Source organism: Salvelinus sp. IW2-2015, linkage group LG6.2 (genome assembly GCF_002910315.2).
Source record: "Salvelinus sp. IW2-2015 linkage group LG6.2, ASM291031v2, whole genome shotgun sequence".
Lineage (NCBI taxonomy): Eukaryota > Metazoa > Chordata > Actinopteri > Salmoniformes > Salmonidae > Salvelinus > Salvelinus sp. IW2-2015.
Genome location: NC_036846.1, coordinates 8,116,869 through 8,138,036, shown reverse-complemented (window position 1 = coordinate 8,138,036; position 21,168 = coordinate 8,116,869). Strand labels below are relative to the sequence as shown.

General features: G+C 44.3%; 1 protein-coding gene across 6 annotated transcripts in view; it reads left to right on the top strand.

The window, feature by feature from the left end:
* The window catches only part of tbc1d2 (TBC1 domain family, member 2), a 29,415-nt gene extending 10,426 nt beyond the window's left edge, over window positions 1–18,989 (top strand). For 3 of the 6 annotated variants that reach the window (XM_023990068.2, XM_023990071.2, XM_023990069.2), the window contains exons 2-16: window positions 610–1,052; window positions 1,720–1,870; window positions 8,231–8,357; window positions 9,139–9,275; window positions 9,533–9,771; window positions 10,040–10,309; window positions 10,566–10,691; window positions 14,201–14,311; window positions 14,476–14,648; window positions 14,946–15,258; window positions 15,540–15,727; window positions 16,717–16,837; window positions 17,130–17,315; window positions 17,527–17,648; window positions 18,355–18,989. In XM_023990068.2, the coding sequence (XP_023845836.1) occupies window positions 610–1,052; window positions 1,720–1,870; window positions 8,231–8,357; window positions 9,139–9,275; window positions 9,533–9,771; window positions 10,040–10,309; window positions 10,566–10,691; window positions 14,201–14,311; window positions 14,476–14,648; window positions 14,946–15,258; window positions 15,540–15,727; window positions 16,717–16,837; window positions 17,130–17,315; window positions 17,527–17,648; window positions 18,355–18,559 (2,912 nt within the window). In that variant the 3' untranslated portion in view covers window positions 18,560–18,989. Of the gene's footprint in view, window positions 1–538; window positions 1,053–1,719; window positions 1,871–8,230; window positions 8,358–9,138; window positions 9,276–9,532; window positions 9,772–10,039; window positions 10,310–10,565; window positions 10,692–14,200; window positions 14,312–14,475; window positions 14,649–14,945; window positions 15,259–15,539; window positions 15,728–16,716; window positions 16,838–17,129; window positions 17,316–17,526; window positions 17,649–18,354 lie in introns of all 6 variants that reach the window. The other 3 variants (XM_023990065.2, XM_023990067.2, XM_023990066.2) reach the window with 1 other exon arrangement.
* Window positions 18,990–21,168: the final 2,179 nt, after the last annotated feature.

Here is a 21,168-nt window from a genome sequence, read left to right as displayed (position 1 = left end):
CATAGTCCAGACTCCTTATAGCTGCAAATACCATGTAGTTGCACCAGGGGAAATTAAACCACAGATTTTTTTTTTCTTGCAGGTCTTCTGTTTCCCAACATTTATTGATGAATTGATTTCCCATTATGAAAATGGATCCCCATTCCCCAATCAAGTACCTTTTTTATCGATACCACAAAAATAAACAGACAAATCCAACTTTTTACGCCATTGGCAACCCTCATAAAATCCGACATAGCACCAGTATGACCATTTCAAAAACATTGTAGAGAGTGATACAAGGAAAAACATGGCAAAAGATTAGAGACACAAAGTGCAACACTTTTATAAGCCAGTCATATTAGTTTACAAATGGAGATGAAAATAAAATATTACACATTGAACAGTTTAATGTGTTCATGCTGACCCCATTGTCAAACCCTCACTATAATGGTAAGTCTCCAAGTGGAGCAGAGTGACCTCTCCATTGTAGGCTACCAAGTCATTGTTTGCTTTGTTTTAGTTGAGCTTTTCTTTCAACTCCCTCTTGGTCTCTCAGTGTGATGGAGGGAGAGGGCCCAGAAGGAAATCCCAGCACTGCCTCGTCTCACTCACTTCCTCCCCAAGCAGAGGCGGTAAGCCCAGCGGATGAGGATGATTGTATCACAACAGGGAGGAACTCTGAAGAGACCGCTACACACACAAACAGCATGGGCCAGCCGAGTCAGGACCACCAGAGTGAAGGTGTCCCAGCTAAGACTGCTGCCACAGACAACAACCAGAGTCAGTCTGCCACCACCATGGACAACCAAGCCCAGCAACAACCCACGGAATACCTGTCTAACACTAAACTATGTGGGTATCTCCTTAAACAAGGAGGTCCCCTGAAGTCGTGGAAGTCGCKCTGGTTCACGTACGAGGAGAAGAAGAGCCAGTTGTTTTACTATAGGACGGCGCAGGATGTGACCGCTTTGGGGAGGATTGAGCTGTGCAGAGCCACGTTCGGTTACCCCCTCCACGGAGAGCAGGGCACCTTTCACATCCAGACCTCTGAACGGACCTTCGTCCTCAAGGTAATGTTTATTTAATCTATACTATATCAGGGGTGATCAAATCTGAATCTCGAGGTTGGCCGTTCTGCCTGTTTACTTGATTATTATTGTTACTTGATTATTAATGTCAGTGGTTGGCCAAAGTCCCTGATTTAGAGGGGATTCACTTCTGGGGCCGTCACAAGTTCAACCGGTATCCCCAGGGTTTTCCCAAACGTAGGACTTTGCTCTGAATGTGAGTGTCATCAATATTTCTGAAATGTCATTGGTTTTTGTGGAGGGATGGGGAAGACCGCTAAAAGGATAAATGAGGCAGCGAAACAGTGGTGCTCCTGTATCTGAATAACGGTCACATGGTAACCCAGACATTTGGGTCACACATCTATTCCTCTCAATAAGAAACCAACAGGTCATTTTTTGTCAGAGATTAATCATGGAAGCTAAATGGGAATGATTAGTAATTACAAAATGAAGGCATCTCTCTTTCTGTTTTGTTGTTTTGTCCATGTTTATATACAGGAAGATAAATACATATTCATACATTGCATTATAATACTTTATCTTGATCCACAATGGAACATTGTGATTAAAAGGAACTCAAACATTTTAGAAGTCATGCATTACAGATATTCTGACTCGGGCACACATGTACAGTAGGCTAACAATATATATTCTCTGTCTGTTTCAGGCAGATAACCAGGAGGCCATGATGTACTGGCTACAACAGCTGCAGCTGAAGAGATGGCAGCACCGAGACCAGCTGACAGGAGAATCCACACGTCACTGTACTGACCACCTGAGACCAGAGGGACAGGGGGAACTACCCACCAGCTGCCCAGGTACAGAAAGACGGGAAGTAGTAGAATGAAGTGGCCCCAGACACTGATCAAGATTATGTCTGACATGACAATGATCGACAGAGAAGGTTGTTCATGTAGAAACATCTGGCAACCAAGCTAAGAATAACAGCTCAATACCATCATATACCATGCGTGGTTTAATGCTTAGTGAAGCGTTAAAAGATGTGAGAGAAATGTAATACTTCAAGTTAGTATAACAGTGAAAGTGGAAGCCATCAGACACATCAAGTTAACAGTGACTGGTATGTCAATGACCCAGGCTGTATCACATCCGGCTGTGATTAGGAGTCCCCTAGGGCGGCGCACAACTGGCACAGCGTCGTCCGGGTTTGGCCGGGGTAGGCCGTCATTGTAAATAAGAATTTGTTCTTGACTGACTTGCCTAGTTAAATAAAGGTAAAAAATTGTTTTACATTATGTAACCAGTTGGATCATGTTATCTGAGGAAATGTTTTGTTTAAAGTTGATATCATACTAAATTGTACTATGAATACCTTAGGAGATGGGTGTCATTATTCTATCAAAGGAGTTTGTCTCAAGTTATTCCACTCCAAATTGACACATGCTAGTTTAGAGGTTATTTCTAATATGTACAAGATCCTACACACAGATACCGAACACACCCTATGACACTGTTTGATTACAATGAAACATTGGCAGATTAGAGGTGAAAAACAAAACTAGGTGTAATGAACACGATGGGAGACAGAGAGCTGGTTTCAAGCACAGGGCGCAGCAGGTGTTTATTTGTAAAGGACCCACAGGAGGAGGCAGGTAGCTGGGTCCAGGGGCAGGCAGAAGGTCATACACAGGGGGTCCAAAAAGGCTCTAAACGTCGTCCGGGAGATCAGGCAATAGGTTGTTAACAGGGAATCCGATAGGCTAAAGTACAGGCACGGAATAGACAAAAGGAGTACGTTTTTGCCTGCCTCACTATCATACACGGGAGGATTAAATTACAGGAAAAACAGAGCTCCAAATAGAAGTGTGTCACAAAACAAACAATATATAAGGAACTGAACTAAATAGTGTGTGATAATGACATACAGGTGTGTGAACAGGTGATCAGAATTCAGCTGTTTGGGATCTGGAGAGTGAGCTGCGTTCAGGGGATCTATGTGTTTGAGAGTCAGTTGGAAGCAAACGTTCCACTAGGCAACAAACTAAGTTAGTTGAATTGAATGTTATAATTTTTAACTAACCATTAGTAATAACTCACAATGTCCAAACAACATCAAATTTATTTTGAGTGAAAACAGATGTCAATGCACTGGAGTGTGACGTCAATATTTACCACACTCGTCCCTTGGCTACATAGTCACTTCATGAATCATCAGCAGTCGACTTTGTCAGTCTCTCCCTGGCTGGTAAGTGGCCTCACTAGGGATTTCCAAATTCTCCCACTGAGACCTAGCTTCCTGAAATCCTTTTACTCTGGCAGCACACCCACTTCCTTTCGGTGATTCAGCAAATCTACTGTGGGCATCAAGTGTAGCCAGCCAATCAGAGACTTAAACAGATCTTTGGGTAAGTTATTCATCTTAAACTCTCAAATAGACTTTCATACAAACATTCTGTCCAAAAAACTAGTTTACATACAAAAATGTTAGTAACAATCGACGTCACTTTAATTTTACAGTATTCTTGTTAGAAAAGTGTGACAAGTATTGTAACTGATCATTTTTACACTCGAGGGTTACACTGATGACACTGTATTCAGGTAATTGAAACACTCTGAACTTTCCAGATAGAAATACTATGAGTAGAGCTGACTCTGCTGATATGATTCCCTATTCCACATGACAGACGGTCATAACTGTTCTAAACGATACATTTCTATAGGAACGTTCTGTAATGTTGCAGCCTTCGGAACAGGCCCTAGTGTTGTTAAACAGAATGCATGATTGGAGCCATTCCAATGTTTTAAAATGCATGGAGGATTAACAGACTTCTTCCATGTTCCTCCGGCAGGCCAGTCAGCTGATGTCTGGGAAACAACTGGCCTATTTGGTCTCTAGTGTTTTAGAACAGAGACCTATGTTTACAAATAATAAGGAAGCTGTCTTTGCTGCTCATTTCCATCATATAAAATACAGTATTTCCACGAGTTAAATCAGGCATTTCTATATAAATATATATATTCAGTATGTGCACTACTTAGATATATTGGCAAATGACTGGCCCTGGCAGTTAACTTTTATCTGTTGCAATAGTTTCTCGAAGAATATTAATTCTTTGCCAATATTCATATCTCTACTCTGTAAACCTGAATTGCTGTCTTAAAGGTACAGTACCAACAAATGAAGGGTTGACTTCCCTTTTCCAGGTAGCCTAGCATTGGGCCAGTACCCAAAAGGTCGCTGGTTTGAATCCCTGAGCCGACTAGGTGAAAAATCTGTCTGTGCCCTCGAGCAAAGCAATTATTGCTCATGAACGTCGCTCTGGATAAGAGCGTCTGCTAAATGACGTAAAATGTAGATTAAGATAGACTGGGGAGGGGAACGCAAGAACAATCAAAATCTCTCTGGTAGCTATTCATGGMCTTTTAGGGTCATGGCATTTTCATGAAACAGATGAAAGGTTATTTTCACCTACACAAGCCTTTATCATTGCAAATAAATAATGAGATTGGTAGGTGGGGTTCAGGACAGGAAACAACGTTGATCAGATGTGCTTAGATCTTTCTCTGCACCGTCTGCAAATTGCAGACAAATGCTCGCTCTAGATGCATTACCGCTTTCATCTCTGCAGACTTGATACCAGTAAACCACTTATCTACTGTTAGTATTGTAACTGATCATTTTTACACTCGATGGTTACACTGAGGACACTGTATTCGGGTAATTGAAATCAATCAATCAAATGTATTTATAATGCCCTTCTTACATCAGCTGATGTCACAAAGTGCTGTACAGAAACCCAGCCTAAAACCCCAAACAGCAAGCAATGCAGGTGTAGAAGCACGGTGGCTAGGAAAAACTCCCTAGAAAGGCCAGAACCTAGGAAGAAACCTAGAGAGGAACCCAGGCTATGAGGGGTGGCCAGTCCTCTTCTGGCTGTGCTGGGTGGAGATTATAACAGAACATGGCCAAGATGTTCAAATGTTTCATAGATGACCAGCAGGGTCAAATAATAATAATCACAGTGGTTGTCGAGGGTGCAACAGGTCAGCACCTCGGAGTAAATGTCAGTTGGCTTTTCATAGCTGATCATTGAGAGTATCTCTACCGCTCCTGCTGTCTCTAGAGAGTTGAAAACAGCAGGTCTGGGACAGGTAGCACTTCCGGTGAACAGGTCAGGGTTCCATAGCCGCAGGCAGAACAGTTGAAACTGGAGCAGCAGCACGGCCAGGTGGACTGGGGACAGCAAGGAGTCATCATGCCAGGTAGTCCTGAGGCATGGTCCTAGGGCTCAGGTCCTCAGAGAGAGAGAGCATACTTAAATTCACACAGGACACCGGATAAGACAGGAGAAATACTCCAGATATAACAGACTGACCCTAGCCCCCCGACACACAAACTACTGCAGCATAAATACTGGAGGCTTAGACACTAGGAGTTGGGAGACACTGTGCCCCCGTCCGACGATACCCCCGGACAGGGACAAACAGACAACCCGGACAGGAAGATCACGTCAGTGACTCAACCCACTCAAGTGACGCACCCCTCCTAGGGACGGAATGGAAGAGCACCAGTAAGCCAGTGACTCAGCCCCTGTAATAGGGTTAGAGGCAAAGAATCCCAGTGGCGAGAGGGGAACCGGCCAGGCAGACAGCAAGGGTGGTTCGTTGCTCCAGTGCCTTTCCGTTCACCTTCACACTCCTGGGCCAGACTACACTCAGTCATAGGACCTACTGAAGAGATGAGTCTTCAATGAAGACTTAAAGGTTGAGACCGAGTCTGCGTCTCTCACATGGATAGGCAGACCATTACATAATGGAGTTCTATAGGAGAAAGCCCTGCCTCCAGCTGTTTGCTTAGAAATTCTAGGGAMAGTAAGGAGGCCTGCGTCTCTTGTGACCATAGCGTACGTGTAGGTATGTAAGGCAGGACCAAATCGTAAAGATAGGTAGGAGCAAGCCCATGTAATGCTTTGTAGGTTAGCAGTAAAACCTCGAAATAAGCCCTTGCCTTAACAGGAAGCCAGTGTAGAGAGGCTAGCATTGGAGTAATATGATCACATTTTTGGGTTCTAGTCCAGATTCTAGCAGCCGTGTTTAGCACTAATTGAAGTTTATTGAGTGCTTTATCCGGGTAGCCAGAAAGTAGGGCATTGCAGTAGTCTAACCTAGAAGTGAAAAAAAGCATGGATACATTTTTCTGCATAATTTTTGGACAGAAGGCTTCTGATTTCTTGCAATGTTACGTAGATGGAAAAAATCTGTCCTTGAAACAGTCTTGATATGTTCGTCAAAAGAGAGATCCGGGTCCAGAGTAACGCCGAGGTCCTTCACAGTTTTATTTGAGACAACTGTACAACCATCAAGATTAATTGTCAGGTTCAACAAAAGATCTCTTTGTTTCTTGGGACCTAGAACAAGCATCTCTGTTTTGTCCGAGTTTAAAAGTAGAACATTTTCCGCCATCCGCTTCCTTATGTCTGGAACACAGGCTTCCAGGGAAGGCCTTTTTTTGGGCTTCACTGTGTTTCATCGAAATGTACAGCTTTGTGTCATCCGCATAGCAGTGAAAGTTAACATTATGTTTCCGAATGACATCACCAAGAAGTAAAATATATAGTGAAAACAGTAGTGGTTCTAAAACCGAGCTTTGAGGAACACCGACATTTACAGTTGATGCTGTAACCAAGGCTCCTAGTTCAGCAGGGTGTCAGACAGGCACTTCCTCTCTCTCTCTCTCTGTCTGGGCCATGCTGAATCACTCCCTGCAGCTGTCAGTGGAGCTGTAGCTTAAACATTCATTACACAGATTCCCCAGGGGTCAAAGAGCAGGCCACACTGGAATCACCTGGGACACGTCCAGTAGGCAAACATTGTGGAACTATAAGATAGAAATATTATATGTAGAACAAACATGTCTCTCAGCTCTATTCATGACATTTTGAAACAATCWGAACTTTCCATATAGAAATACTATGAGTAGTGATTTTACAAGAAAGGAGATGGTAATGTACCTTCATTCAATCTAAATGTGAAGGGTAACTCAGTTGGATTTTATCCACTTGTTATTAGATATGACATGGTAGCAGCTACTGTATTACCCAATGTTATTACTCCGTAGCTACGCCACACTTTCTTAACTAGTCAATCAAATAAGCACCACCTCTTTTACAATAGTATTTCAACAGTAGAATATGAAGTGGTAGAAGAGGTCTAACCAGGGCCAAATTCAGTAGGCAAAAGTTGTAGAATGTTGCAGATAGAAATGTCATGAATAGAGCTGAGACATCTTTGTTCTACGTAAAATATTTATATCTTGGAGTTCCACAATGTTTGCCTACTGAACGTGCCCCAGGTGATTCCAGTGTGCCCTGCTCTTTGACCCCTGGGGAATCTGTGTAATGAATCTCTACAGCTCCACTGACAGCTGCAKGAGGTGATTCTGCATGGCCCAGACAGAGAGAGAGAGAGAGGAAGTGCCTGTCTGACACCCTGCTGAACTAGCAGCCTTGGTTACAACACCGCATGGCTACACTACACATACTACAGGCTATTCCGTTCCAATAAATCAACACATCCGTATGTTATTTTGAAGCTTAAACGGCTTGTATAAGTGAGATAATCAACTGTTCAAGTCGTAGCTGTCTTGAATATGCATCAATGAACAATGTAAAAGTGACGTTATTGCTAGTTCCCTGTTTTGACTGCCCAACGCCATTGAGTTTGCTCCTGTTGTAGACACAACCTTTCCTACCAACTGGTTTGTGAACTGTGAGGTATTTCATGCTTGTCCTGACATGCCCAGAACGTTTCACGAAGGAACAGAACAGTATGCTTTGACCGTAGTACTCCGTTGAATATTCCCACGGTTGCCATTGTAGTTGTATCTAGCGTGCACAACTTGGTTGGCCAAAAGATATCAGGACTTTTGTCAGTTAATAAAAATATATGAATCTTTTTGACTTTTCAATGGGTCTCACCCCATGGTGTCATAACTTTCAGTTCATAGCAGTACAGTAAGAGCAAACAACTTCATCTCAAGACCAAGTGGGCAGATAGTCGTGATCTTTATTCTCTTTATTACAACCCATAATATCCCTCATTGTCTTCAGCCAGAAGGTTCCTGCTTGTTACATGAGTAGCTGTGTCCTTTGTGTGCCCTGGCTCCAGAGGGCGTGATCCACTGACATTGTTCTTTTCTGTTACGTCCTGTAACGTAGATGACTTCCTGCCCACCATGAAGACCCCGCCAGGCCTCTTGGGCGAGCAGGCTGCCAATCTGCCTGCACCGCAACAACGGGCCCCCCTAAGCAACTTCTCCCTCAAACATCCTCTGATAGAGATTCAGTAGGTGAATTTATTTATGTATTATTTTTTCCACCCATCTTTACCATTCATTTGGCGTTGAGGCATATGGCTGGACCTGTACAACAGATGGTATGGGATACTAGGGCTGGGAATTGCCAGGTACCTTCACGATACAATATTATCATGATACTTAGGCGCCGATACGATATGTATTGCGATTCGATACTGTGATTTTATTACGATTCAATGTTCCAAACATATTGCTCATCATATGTCTGCTGCAGAGGGACGAGAGAGAGCCATGAGAAAACAATCAGTCATGCAAATAAAAGTGCTGAAAACAAAAAGAAGATGGAGAACAACCTATGAAGGAAAAATACTGGGGTTTTGGTGCAGGTACAGCCAACTAGCGCAAAAGTAACATTGTGATATTGTCAAAACGATATGATGTCGTATCTTCAAAAATAATATCCCGATATGTAACTGTATAGATTTTTTTCTCCATCACTTTGGGTTACGTTGTAGTAGTTGACGATGGACTTGATATTCATCGAAATTATTGATCTTAGACATTAGAACTGTTTGTAGCTATGTGACTACAGGTGCTTGTCCTCTGCCAATCTAACATGTCAAGATTGACTTCATAGTGAAAGTGACTTTGAGATTAATGTTTTTTGGGGGACTTGTACCTTAATCGCTTCATAAAAAAGGGGATTGTTTTAGTAGTAGGTTTACACTAAGGCTGGCACTTGGGGGTGGAGGTGTTGGCGTGCATGCTTACATTTGTGTGTGTTCTCACACATGCGTGCTGCTCCTACAGGAACTCGGTGCACAGTCTTTTTTACAAGCGGTCCTCCCAGGAACTGAGTCGTAGTGTGTTTCATTTGGAGGCGCCTCCTCCCTGGACCCCACTGAACCCTTCAAAGACCCCCTACCAGACAGCCCAGGACAGGCTTGGTATGTCCCATACACACCCTAGCCTCTGGAGATGTTCTCTAATACACTGGCATCCTTCTGCCCTCTGTTGGCAGCTGATTGAAATCATACAGAAGGATCAGGTTTTCTCATTGTCTGATAGCATAATGTCCTCATTGCTCTAGTAGCATTGTCATTTTTTTCTTGTCTAAACAAAGAAACATTTTATTTCACAAGTTAGTGATCTCACAGTCCATAATAACCACAGAGCCATAGCTAACCTCCATGCCCTCCTACAGACCCTAGGACTCCCGTTGACCCCCCGACTCCTACCACCCCGCTGCTGTTGACGGACCCTGCGGGTGAGCGCTCCCCTGGGGGGGGCAGGTTGTTCCCATGCCCATCCCCGAGGATCAGGAGGAAGACGAGGGGCAGCTCTGCCACCATGCCCGCTGCGCTACGGGAAGCTGCTTCAGACAAGACGACCCGCCTTCAGCAGGAGAAACACATGCTGGCTGAGGAGGTCAAGGCCCAGAAGGTTAGAGCTAAGACCAAAGCTGTGCCAGATCTAATAAACCTCCAATATCTTACAAAGCAATGCTTGATTTCCACCCTGCCCTTATCCACTCTCTGACGTGTAGAATATGGCATATGATTGGTTTGATAGGCCTACAAATGTCTTGAAATTCAATGTATTCCTTCTCATTTGAATCTGTGCCAGACTAGATGGACTAACCTCACTATTCACCTCCCATCCTGCCCCTGGCTCTACCCTATCCTCTTCCTCCTCCCCTTCCCCCATCCAGGAGCTGGTGTGGCTTCTCCACAAGGCCCTGGAGGCGGCTCAGCTGGAGAAGCGGACCTGCACCGAGTTCCTGGCAGCCGAGTGTGAGCAGGAGCGTCTGGAGCTATTGAGGCACCGCGAGCGCCAAGCCGCTGACCTGCAGGGTCGTCTGGAGGAGCTGAAGGCCGAGGCGGAGGGTCTGAGGGCGAGCTTGGCCCAAAGGGACGCCCACGTGGCCGAGCTGCAGGAAAACGTCACCCTGATGATGGCGAAGAACCACTCCAAACAGGAGGTGAAACCCATTTTTGGGGTCTGGTCCCGTATTCACAAAGAGTCTCATAGGAGTGCTGATACAGGATCAGTTTAGCCTTATTGAGCACAATGATTATGTGGACAGTGGGGACCTGAACCTGGATCAGCACTCCTACTCTGAGATGCCTTTTGAATATGGGCCCGAGTTCTGTTTGGCTCCAAGTGTATACACTTCATGATATGATAATGTATGGCATCACTGCCAAATAATATCATATTTTCTGATGTTATCCCAGGTGATCCTGAAGCTGTCAGAGCAGGTGGCAGCCTGCATGACCGACCCTAGACGCACCGTGTCCACCACTAATGGCCTGGAGGCCCTGACCTTCCACCAGCTGCAGGAGGACACTGAGAACCTCAAGGTTGGTTTGTGGTTGGTCGGTAGTAAGTAGGTCAGTCCAACACCAGAGATGGAATCAAGACTGAAGCCCAGCCTCGACACCAAGACCAGGAGCCTAATTTATAAACGTTTCATACTCACAAAATATGCCCCAAAACATGCGCGTGACAGTTTTTACGTAAAAGTTGGCATTTATAAAAACGGAACTTAATGTGAGAGTGCTTATCCTCCCACAAACTTTAGACCATGTATACRCACAGTTTCCAGTGGTTGAAGTATTGCAATGCAAGAAGGCAAAGTAGCCTATTAGCCTTGTGCAAATGGGGAATATATATTGAATGTACAAAACATGTCTTTCCATGACATAGACTGACAAGGAGAATCCAGGTGAAAGCTATGATCCCTTATTGATGTCACTTGTTAAATCCACTTCAGTGTAGATGAAGGGGAGGAGACCGGTTAAAGAAGGATTTTTAAGCCTTGAGACAATTGAGGCCACATGGATTGTGTATATGTGCCAATCCGAGGGTGAATGGGCAAGACAAAATATTTAAGTGCCTAACAGGCACCAGTAGGTGTCTGGCCCACCTGTTTGTGTTAAAAATTGCAACGCTGCTGGGTTTTTCACGCTCAACAGTTTCCCGTGTGTATCAAGAATGGCCCACCACCCAAAGGACATCCAGCCAACTTGACACAACTGTGGGAAGCATTGGAGTCAACACAGTGACTTATTTATAACCCCAAAAAAACAGGTAGCTAAATATAATAACTAGATTAAATCATTATCTTTGCATTCTAAAATAATTAGAAAGCTATTTCTATGCATAATACATTCCTCATCTTTTCTGACTGATGGTTTCATACTCGCGAAATAGCCTATAGGCCTACAACAAGTTAGGATAGGCTACTGTTCGTTCYGTTTCTCATTTAATGGGACCCACTTCAGTAGTAAATTGATTGGCTACTGGTATTTAAAGTATTTTGCTCTATGTTATCCRATCGAAGCGCAGTGTCACGGTAGAACAGTACGGTTCACCTTTTCCATTGACGTTTGTAGGCTACGTCTGACTACTGTAATATCACATTTCTCGACTAGCCTAGACAATATTTCATTTATAAACATAATATACACTGCTCAAAAAAATAAAGGGAATACTTAAACAACACAATGTAACTCCAAGTCAATCACACTTCTGTGAAATCAAACTGTCCACTTAGGAAGCAACACTGATTGACAATACATTTCACATGCTGTTGTGCAAATGGATAGACAACAGGTGGAAATTATGGCAATTAGCAAGACACCCCAATAAAGGAGTGGTTCTGCAGGTGGTGACCACAGACCACTTCTCAGTTCCTATGCTTCTGGCTGATTGTTTTGGTCACTTTTGAATGCTGGCAGTGCTTTCACTCTAGTGGTAGCATGAGGTGGAGTCTACAACCCACACAAGTGGCTCAGGTAGTGCAGCTCATCCAGGATGGCACATCAATGCGAGCTGTGGCAAGAAGGTTTGCTGTGTCTGTCAGCGTAGTGTCCAGAGCATGGAGGAGACAGGCCAGTACATCAGGAGACGTGGAGGAGGCCGTAGGAGGGCAACAACCCAGCAGCAGGACCGCTACCTCCGCCTTTGTGCAGGAGGAGTACTGCCAGAGCCCTGCAAAATGACCTCCAGCAGGCCACAAATGTGCATGTGTCTGCTCAAACGGTCAGAAACAGACTCCATGAGGGTGGTATGAGGGCCCGACGTCCACAGGTGGGGGTTGTGCTTACAGCCCAACACCGTGCAGGACGTTTGGCATTTGCCGAGAACACCAAGATTGGTAAATTTGCCACTGGCGCCCTGTGCTCTTCACAGATGGAAGCAGGTTCACACTGAGCACATGTGACAGTCTGGAGACGCCGTGGAGAACGTTCTGCTGCCTGCAACATCCTCCAGCATGACCGGTTTGGCGGTGGGTCAGTCATGGTGGTGGGTGGCATTTCATTGGGGCCGCACAGCCTCCATGTGCTCGCCAGAGGTAGCCTGACTGCCATTAGGTACGAGATGAGATCCTCAGACCCCTTGTGAGACCATATGCTGGTGCGGTTGGCCCTGGGTTCCTCCTAATGCAAGACAATGCTAGACCTCATGTGGCTGGAGTGTGTCAGCAGTTCCTGCAAGAGGAAGGCATTGATGCTATGGACTGGCCCGCCCGTTCCCCAGACCTGAATCCAATTGAGACAATCTGGGACATCATGTCTCGCTCCATCCACCAACGCCACGTTGCACCACAGACTGTCCAGGAGTTGGCGGATGCTTTAGTCCAGGTCTGGAGGAGATCCCTCAGGAGACCATCCGCCACCTCATCAGGAGCATGCCCAGGCGTTGTAGGGAGGTCATACAGGCACGTGGAGGCCAACACACTACTGAGCCTCATTTTGACTTGTTTTAAGGACATGTACATCAAAGTTGGATCAGCCTGTAGTGTGGTTTTCCACTTTAATTTTGAGTGTGACTCCAAATCCAGACCTCCATGGGTTGATAAATTTGATTTCCATTGATAATTTTTGTGTGATTTTGTTGTCAGCACATTCAACTATGTAAAGAAAAAAGTATTTAATAAGAATATTTCATTCATTCAGATCTAGGATGTGTTATTTTAGTGTTCCCTTTATTTTTTTGAGCAGTGTATATATCATAACCATTGCACCTTTTCTGGCCATGAGTTCATATTCCCGAAGTAGCCATACAACGAATTACCATGCGGATCTCTCATTTAATTTGGCCTATTAGAGAGGCTATTATAATTTCAAGTTTTTGTTCTATGCATCCAAAAGGGAGAGCGGTTTATAACATACAGGTGAACAGACAGTTTATATTTTGCATTGAAGTGTATCGGCAACCACTGGTACAGCCTACTGTAGTTTAGATTTTTTTCAGAATGGACAATGTTTCAGAATTTTTGCACATTTAGGTTCAGGACAAAGTAAATGCAAAACACTATCGAGTTCAAACTATATGTTTACAGGTCCACAACAATTTGCAATTGTTTTTGTCTTTCAGAAATGGTCAAATGTCAAAGCAAAAGAAAACATTTGATGAAGTTCGCTATTGATATTTCCTTTAGATATACCGTGTTGGTCTAATTCCAATACTTCCAAAGTATACAGCAAATAAGGGTGTTATTGTCACTATAAAAGGTGAATGACGGGCACTGTCCAGGTGGAGTTATAATGCTCGTTCATGCGCGCACAGGTTCCCGACAGATCGGATTTATAACCAGAAACATGCGTATGCCGTGCTCCACGTTTAGAAATCTCAATTTTTGTGCGTGGCAGTCTTTTTTTTTTTWWACACACGCAGATATTTAGTGTCAAATTTACGCAACGGTTATAAATGAGGCGCCAGAACATTTGAGTCTTTTGGAATAGATTTTAGATATCTATTCTCTGGTCCAAAAAAAAGTAGTTGTAGTACAAATATGAATCATATTTCTTTGCTTCTTTAAATGGCCCTGCCCTTCCTCTCACTATTAATAATTCTCACACAGGATGACATTGAGGCCTACAAGATCCAGAACAAGTTCCTGAACTCTGAGATCTACCAGCTGACCAAGCTATGGCGCAACAGTTCAGAGCAGGAGAAAAGCCTTATGGTAAAGGTGGGTCTGCCTAGTGACTATGGGCGCTATTCAGTGCCAAATACATCTGCATGTGCTGTCGAGGTTGAAGTGGCTTGTGGTTAAGTGAAACACTGAAGGCCACTACAGTTGATTGAATTGGGACCTCAGTCTCGGTCTTAGGGTGTGCTTATTTTGTGTTGCAGTGTGCCTACCTGGAGGCCCGTAACTGTCAGATAGAGAGTCGTTACCTGGGTGTACTGAGGAAGCTGCAGGAGAGCAAGGATCTAGAACCGGGCCAGCGGGAGGCTGTGAGGAACCTCATAGACGACGCACTGAAAGGAGACCTGAACGACGTCCTCGAACTCAACCCTGTCAGGTAACGGGCCCTGGCTCAATACTCTGAACTGGCTTCCTTTCCTTGTCTTTTTGTCTTCTCTGCTTCACTACACTGATAGATGACAGGACCAACCTCTTTTATTTATTTATATTCTTTATTCATACAGGCGTTCCTTTTAAGATTTACAACAGTCTCTTAAGGGCGACACCTTTTTACAAGAACACATTAAATCACCAATGCAGTCCCACAATGAACAAAAAGGAGATTACTATCAATAGTCAATGAAGGCTAAAATGATCTAAAAACAGTGAATGAACACTGATCTCCATTCCTCAGGGAGCATGACGAGTATGGCTTCAAGATCATCCCGGACTATGAGGTGGAGGACATGAAGCTGCTGGCCAAGATCCAGGCCCTGGAGATCCGCTCCCACAACCTGCTGAGGCAGGAGGCYGGGGTCAGACCCCTGTTGGACCGCTGGGCTCAGTACCTGGGCGGCCGCCCGGCCGACGACCTCTGCCCCTCCCCGGAGCTCAAATTCCTGCTGCGGTGTGGCGTGCCACGGGAGTACCGCCCACGGGTGTGGCGCTGGGTGGTGAGGGCACGCACACGCTCGCTGAGGGAGCGTCACCCGGATCGCTATGAGCAGGTGGGTGCTAGTGGATCAGGCTAGTTCACTTCCTTACATTTACATTTAAGTCATTTAGCAGACGCTCTTATCCAGAGCGACTTACAAATTGGAAAGTTCATACATATTCATCCTGGTCCCCCCGTGGGAAATGAACCCACAACCCTGGCGTTGCAAGCGCCATGCTCTACCAACTGAGCCACACGGGACCTTACAATGCATCTCTCAATTTCAGAATCTTTCTTCATCTGTCCATCAGTCTTTCCATCCATCTACATGAAATCCATCCATTACTGTTTCAGCTGTGCCAGAAGAGCCTTACGTCACCCCACCAAGCCTCCAGACAGATCCAGTTGGACCTACACCGCACGCTCACCACCAATCAGCGCTTTTCCTCGCCCTCCAGCCCCACTCTGCAGCAGCTCCAACGAATTCTGCTAGCTTTCTCCTGGCAAAACCCCACCATCGGCTACTGCCAGGGCCTCAACAGGTACTTATTAAGACTCCCTATATCAGTCAGCTGTGTGCTCAATAAATATTMAATCTAGAGAAATACTGCCACCTAATGTACAAAGCTGTAAACTGATATAAAGTGCAGAGTCCAAAATAATATCAAATCAAATKTTATTTGTCACATGTGCCGAATACAACAGGTGTAGGTAGACCTTACAGTGAAATGCTTACTTACAAGCCCTTAACCAACAATGCTTTAAGAAGTTAAGAAAATATAAGTGTTAAGTAAAAAAAAATTGAAAATAAAAGTAACAAATAATTAAACCGCAGCAGTAAAATAACAGTAGCGAGGCTATATACAGGGGATACCGGTTAGTCAAGGTAATTGAGGTAATATGTACATGTAGGTAGAGTTAAAGTGACTGCATAGATAATAAACGGAGAGTAGCAGCAGTGTAAAAGAGGGGGGGGACAGTGCAAACAGTCTGGGTAGCCCTTTAATTAGCTGTTCGGGAGTCTTATGGCTTGGGGGTAGAAGCTGCTAAGAAGCCTTTTGGACCTAGACTTGGCGCTCCGGTACCGCTTGCCGTGCGGTAGCAGAGAGAACAGTCTATGACTAGGGTGGCTGGAGTCTTTGACAATTTTTAGGGCCTTCCACTGACACCACCTGGTATAGAGGTCCTGGATGGCAGGAAGCTTKGCYCCAGTGATGTACTGGGCCGTTCGCACTACCCTCTGTAGTGCCTTGCGGTCRGAGGCCGAGCAGTTGCCATACCAGGCAGTGATGCAACCAGTCAGGATGCTACCAACTCAATCAACACAATCTTCTCAATTTAGGGAAGCCTGATTTATAACAATTTAGATTTATTTTGTGAAAATCTATGATTAGTCTAAAAACATGCTTTTTCCTGGATCTGGCTACTCAGACTAGGCAGTAGATATACCATACAAGCTCTCAGACTTCAAAACAATCTTGACAGCATATCCAAGGGCAACTATGATATTGGCCAGTCCCTCTCCTTTCAGGCTGGCAGCCATAGCTCTCCTGGTGCTGGAGAGTGAGGAGGATGCCTTCTGGTGTCTAGTAGCTGTGGTGGAGACCATCATGCCTCAGGACTACTACACCAAAACACTCATAGCCTCGCAGGTAATGATCCGGCTCAAAGGAGCAAAATATGTGATTTTAAACAACTGTATAGATGTGTAAAATAATTGTATCTACAGTTCTCTGTAATAAAAAATATATGAAGTGGTGCTTTTAGTGGGATTTAATCCGTTTCAGTTCTGCATCTGTTCCAAAACATGGAACTAAAACTTTTAAATTGCGCATACGTTTCATGAACAACGTAATGAATTCAACATTGCTCATATCATGCCAATATCTGTTGTCATCTGCTGATGTGACTCAATGTGACATGGTGTATGGGTGGATGTTGCAGGTGGACCAGCGCGTGCTGAAGGACTTCATGGCGGAGAAAATGCCCCGACTGACAGCCCACTTTGAGGAGCATAGTGTGGACGTGTCCCTCATCACCTTCAGTTGGTTCCTGGTGGTGTTCGTTGAGAGCCTGCCCAGCGACATCCTCCTGCGGGTGTGGGACGCCTTCCTCTACGAGGGCACCAAGGTACCGTGCTTAAGAGAGACTAGCGCCTGGGCCGAAAGAAAAACAGAAACTTCTAGCTCGTGGTTATTCAAATGTGGGTCCTGTCTGCAGTATGACTGGTTGTTAACTGATTGACAAAATGATATTGATTGTCCAGAGTCTACCCACCTGGTTAGATTTTTTGTTGTTGCGGCAGTTCTAATGTAAACGTACATGCATGGTTTTGATCCAGGTGATATTTAGGTATGCCCTGGCTCTGTTCAAGTACAAAGAGGAGGACATCTTGAACATCCATGACAACGTGGAGATCTACCAATACCTGCGCTTCTTCACCAAGACCATCTCTGACGGCAGGTGAGAGGTCATTAAAGGTCATTTAAGTTCAAACTATGGAGGCTGTGTTCTGAAGAAAATGCCACTATATTAGATGTGTTTCTCTAGTGGGATAGGAACCACTATAGTAGAGGTCTTAAACTCCTGGAGGGCTGGTGTGTATGTTTTTGTTACAGCCCAGTACTTACACACCTGATTCACCCCTAAGTGGTTTGTGAACGATTCCACTAAATCACATTTAGCTTGTCCTTTGTAACCTGTTCAATTGTTGTATTATCTATATGGTTTGTGCTTTTTGCCCTGTACCTACTGAGCCCATTCTTTTTCTGCTGCTCTGTTTAGTCGGAGTGTTGCTGGCAGAGCAGACGGAATAGCTATTTGCTGTAGGCCGAGACAGATGCTCTCACCATATATAAGTCAGATAGCTCAGTTGTCGCAGCTATGGGTTCAACACATGGGAGAAAACGAGGCTATACAGCCAGAGGAGTGCATTGAGGGCAGCATTCACAGCAGTCGCATATCTCATTATCTCTGTCCAATGCATGCAAGTAAAATGTGTGAGGGCTAGGTCTGGTGTTAGGGCCATACAGCTTATGGAGTATTTTGTGACTATGCTGCTTACATAGAGTTCAATTCTGTGTTTCATTTTTGTATGGAAATAAGCAGGCTGMGTAATCTTGGGCTTGTGTCTGTCTCCTGCCTCACTTTACTCTGTTCCATCCAACAGGAAACTGACCAACATAGCCTTCAGCGACATGAACCCGTTCCCCATGAAGCTGTTGAAGAACCGGCGTGTGCTGCATCTGGAGCGCCTGCAGGGGGAGCTCAGAGAGCTGGAGGCCCAGCAGAGGGAGTTTGTCACAGAGAGCGCAGAGCGTAAGGACAAGGACCTGGACACTATACTAGTCAGCGAGGATGATGAGGACCTGTAGAGACTCTGGACAGAGGGATGGATCCTGTGGAACTAATGGCTCTAATGGTTTGGAGTTCTAGACTATACAGCCATCTGATTAAGAATAGCCTGGCTGGTACAGATATGACCCACCCAAAGCTCTGGTCCAAGATACAGTAAAAATGGTATGTTATTTTACTTGTAAATTAGTACCAGGGTTATGGTCAAGAACACTATCTGACCAACATCATTCTCTCTAGATCGTCTAATATAATATAGTGTACATGCACTGCCATAGGAATTAATGCAAAATACACAATGTACACATTTGCGCACTTAATTTAACTACAGTATGTATTTCAACGATCATATGTCATGTAGATTTTTATTTGACATGTTTCACTCACTTGCCAAAATGCGCACTCCAGATTTTGGGTTGCAGCATATTTTGTACAAATGCAGGATACTTGTGTTACTGTTTTGCATTTAGTTTACTTTTCCTTTCATTTGTGTATCATAACACGATGTGAACTTTATGTATAATGTACAACTACAATAGGCAATGACAAGTTTACTTTCTCCAATTTATTACCTTGAAAAAAAGAACGAATATACATAAGAAATAATAAATATAAAAATCAAACAAAACATTGCCCAATGTTAAACAACCTTACTGCAGACATTTCTAAAAGCTAGTGTTACACCAGACAGTTAAACTGATGTGTTGCCTATCCAGAACAGTATCTCCCATTCCTGTGTGACAAGAATAGACGCGCAGTTTGTTTCCAAGAACGAAGAGGTCGACTAACATCTCGAAAAACAGTGGCTTTGTTGCTGAGTAAAGCTATTGTTCTATCAGTTAAGTCACGTGGAGCTAATGCCGTAATATTCACACCCTACAAAGATGGCTCGCCCTGAGGAGCGAGAAAAAACCCCAGACGGAAAACATGCAAGTCGTCTATGGTTCGTTTTGAGTATAGGTACTGGCTTTCACAATAGTGGCAGGGCATTTTGTCCGCGCTAATAGAGGCTGACAAATCAGGCCTTGCGTCTCAGCTATTCGCAGAGCAATTTGCTTTACTGTCGTAAAGAAACCAGAACACCGTCTCTGTGTGGTTCAGTGTCTGATTTTCCCGTTGTGTGCATCAACTGGTGACAGAGTTTGGCAAACAGAACGGTGTGGGTTATGACTGGTTGTGTTCAATGTACAAATCAGACAAGGCTAAGTGAAACAGTCCCTCGGTCAGTCTTGATCTTCTATGATGGACACATACCCATGAATGACATGTTTTCAGAGAAATGCTGTTTAGTTATCAGTAGTCTGTCCTGTTCCTTAAGTGGATTCCTTGATTGCACTGGGCAGGTTCTCTCACTTGGGGAAAGTTCCATCCTCTGAAACGTTTTAAGAAACATCTCTACATTGTACTGACTGACATAGCTAGTCATTCAACTATAAATATTTTACAGATACTTTAAATTGATCAGTGTTTAAATGAATACCATCTCAGTGCAATTCTTAACATGCTTTGCGCAATAGGGTTCTGCGGCAATGTTAATTCGGCTTGACTTTTTCTTCTAAATACATGCTCTTTAATATTTCATAGGTACATCAGTGTACGGTCTAGTAGTGTATTCCCGGAGAAAAGCGCACCAACAGACTTGTTTTCCTGTTTTGAAACATTAACGACGGTGTTGTGAAGGATGGCTGGCGCTTGTCATTCTCTCACACGAGAAGCTGAAAATGAAAAGGTTATCATGTGAACAGTCACAGCCATCTCTCCCTTCATATCTACCAGGATCACGTCACAATATCAGTCTTATCAACACGTTATTAAACTCTCATTACAAAATAACTGCATAAATCATGTACCATTCTGAAACCCTTCACAAAAACAAAGGTAGCATTTTCTCACCTAGATCAATAAAAGCAACAGGGGGGGGGCAAAGTTGTTCTTCAGTCGCTCCAATGGATTCAGTACTCTGGGTATCAAATACAAATCTACTGCAAAAAGAAGAGGGGACTTAAGGCTTACAGCACTTCTACCACCCCACCCCCACGTTAAACTGGGGAGTCCCGTTACTAACCAATAAGATTAGGGGCGCAGCCTATGGAACCGGTTAAGGCAAAGTGAGTGTCCACCCCCCCACCTAACATCAGATGATAGCTCAATGCTAAGAACATTTGTCTTTTAAAAGCTGTAGTGCAAGTAGGAAGACATTTTTATAGCGGTAAATACTAAATGGTGTTGCGTTATTGCTTGAGGGCTGCAAAGTCTGAGTTCACTTCCTACTGAGACATCAGTGGAAGGGGACTCGTTACACCTCACCTGATTAGGTCAAATGTACATTGTCCATCAATCCCAACAATAACTGACTGGTTTGAAAAGTTAGTCAAACTAGGGGACAATTGGTTGAGTAAGAAAAGCAACAGCCTTTGCAGCCCTCTGGATATTTCTCTGTAAATGTCATGCCCAGTTCATAATGAACTCTTAGTCCCTACCCCTTAACTTCATGGTCCCTTGTAGATCTAAGTGCCTAGGTGTAGGGGGGGGTAGACTTCCAAATCGCAGTAACTTTGTCTCTGTGTCCCTCCAAACCATGGGAACTACAAGTTGTCTTCCTCCTGCTATAACACACAGTTGTATGATC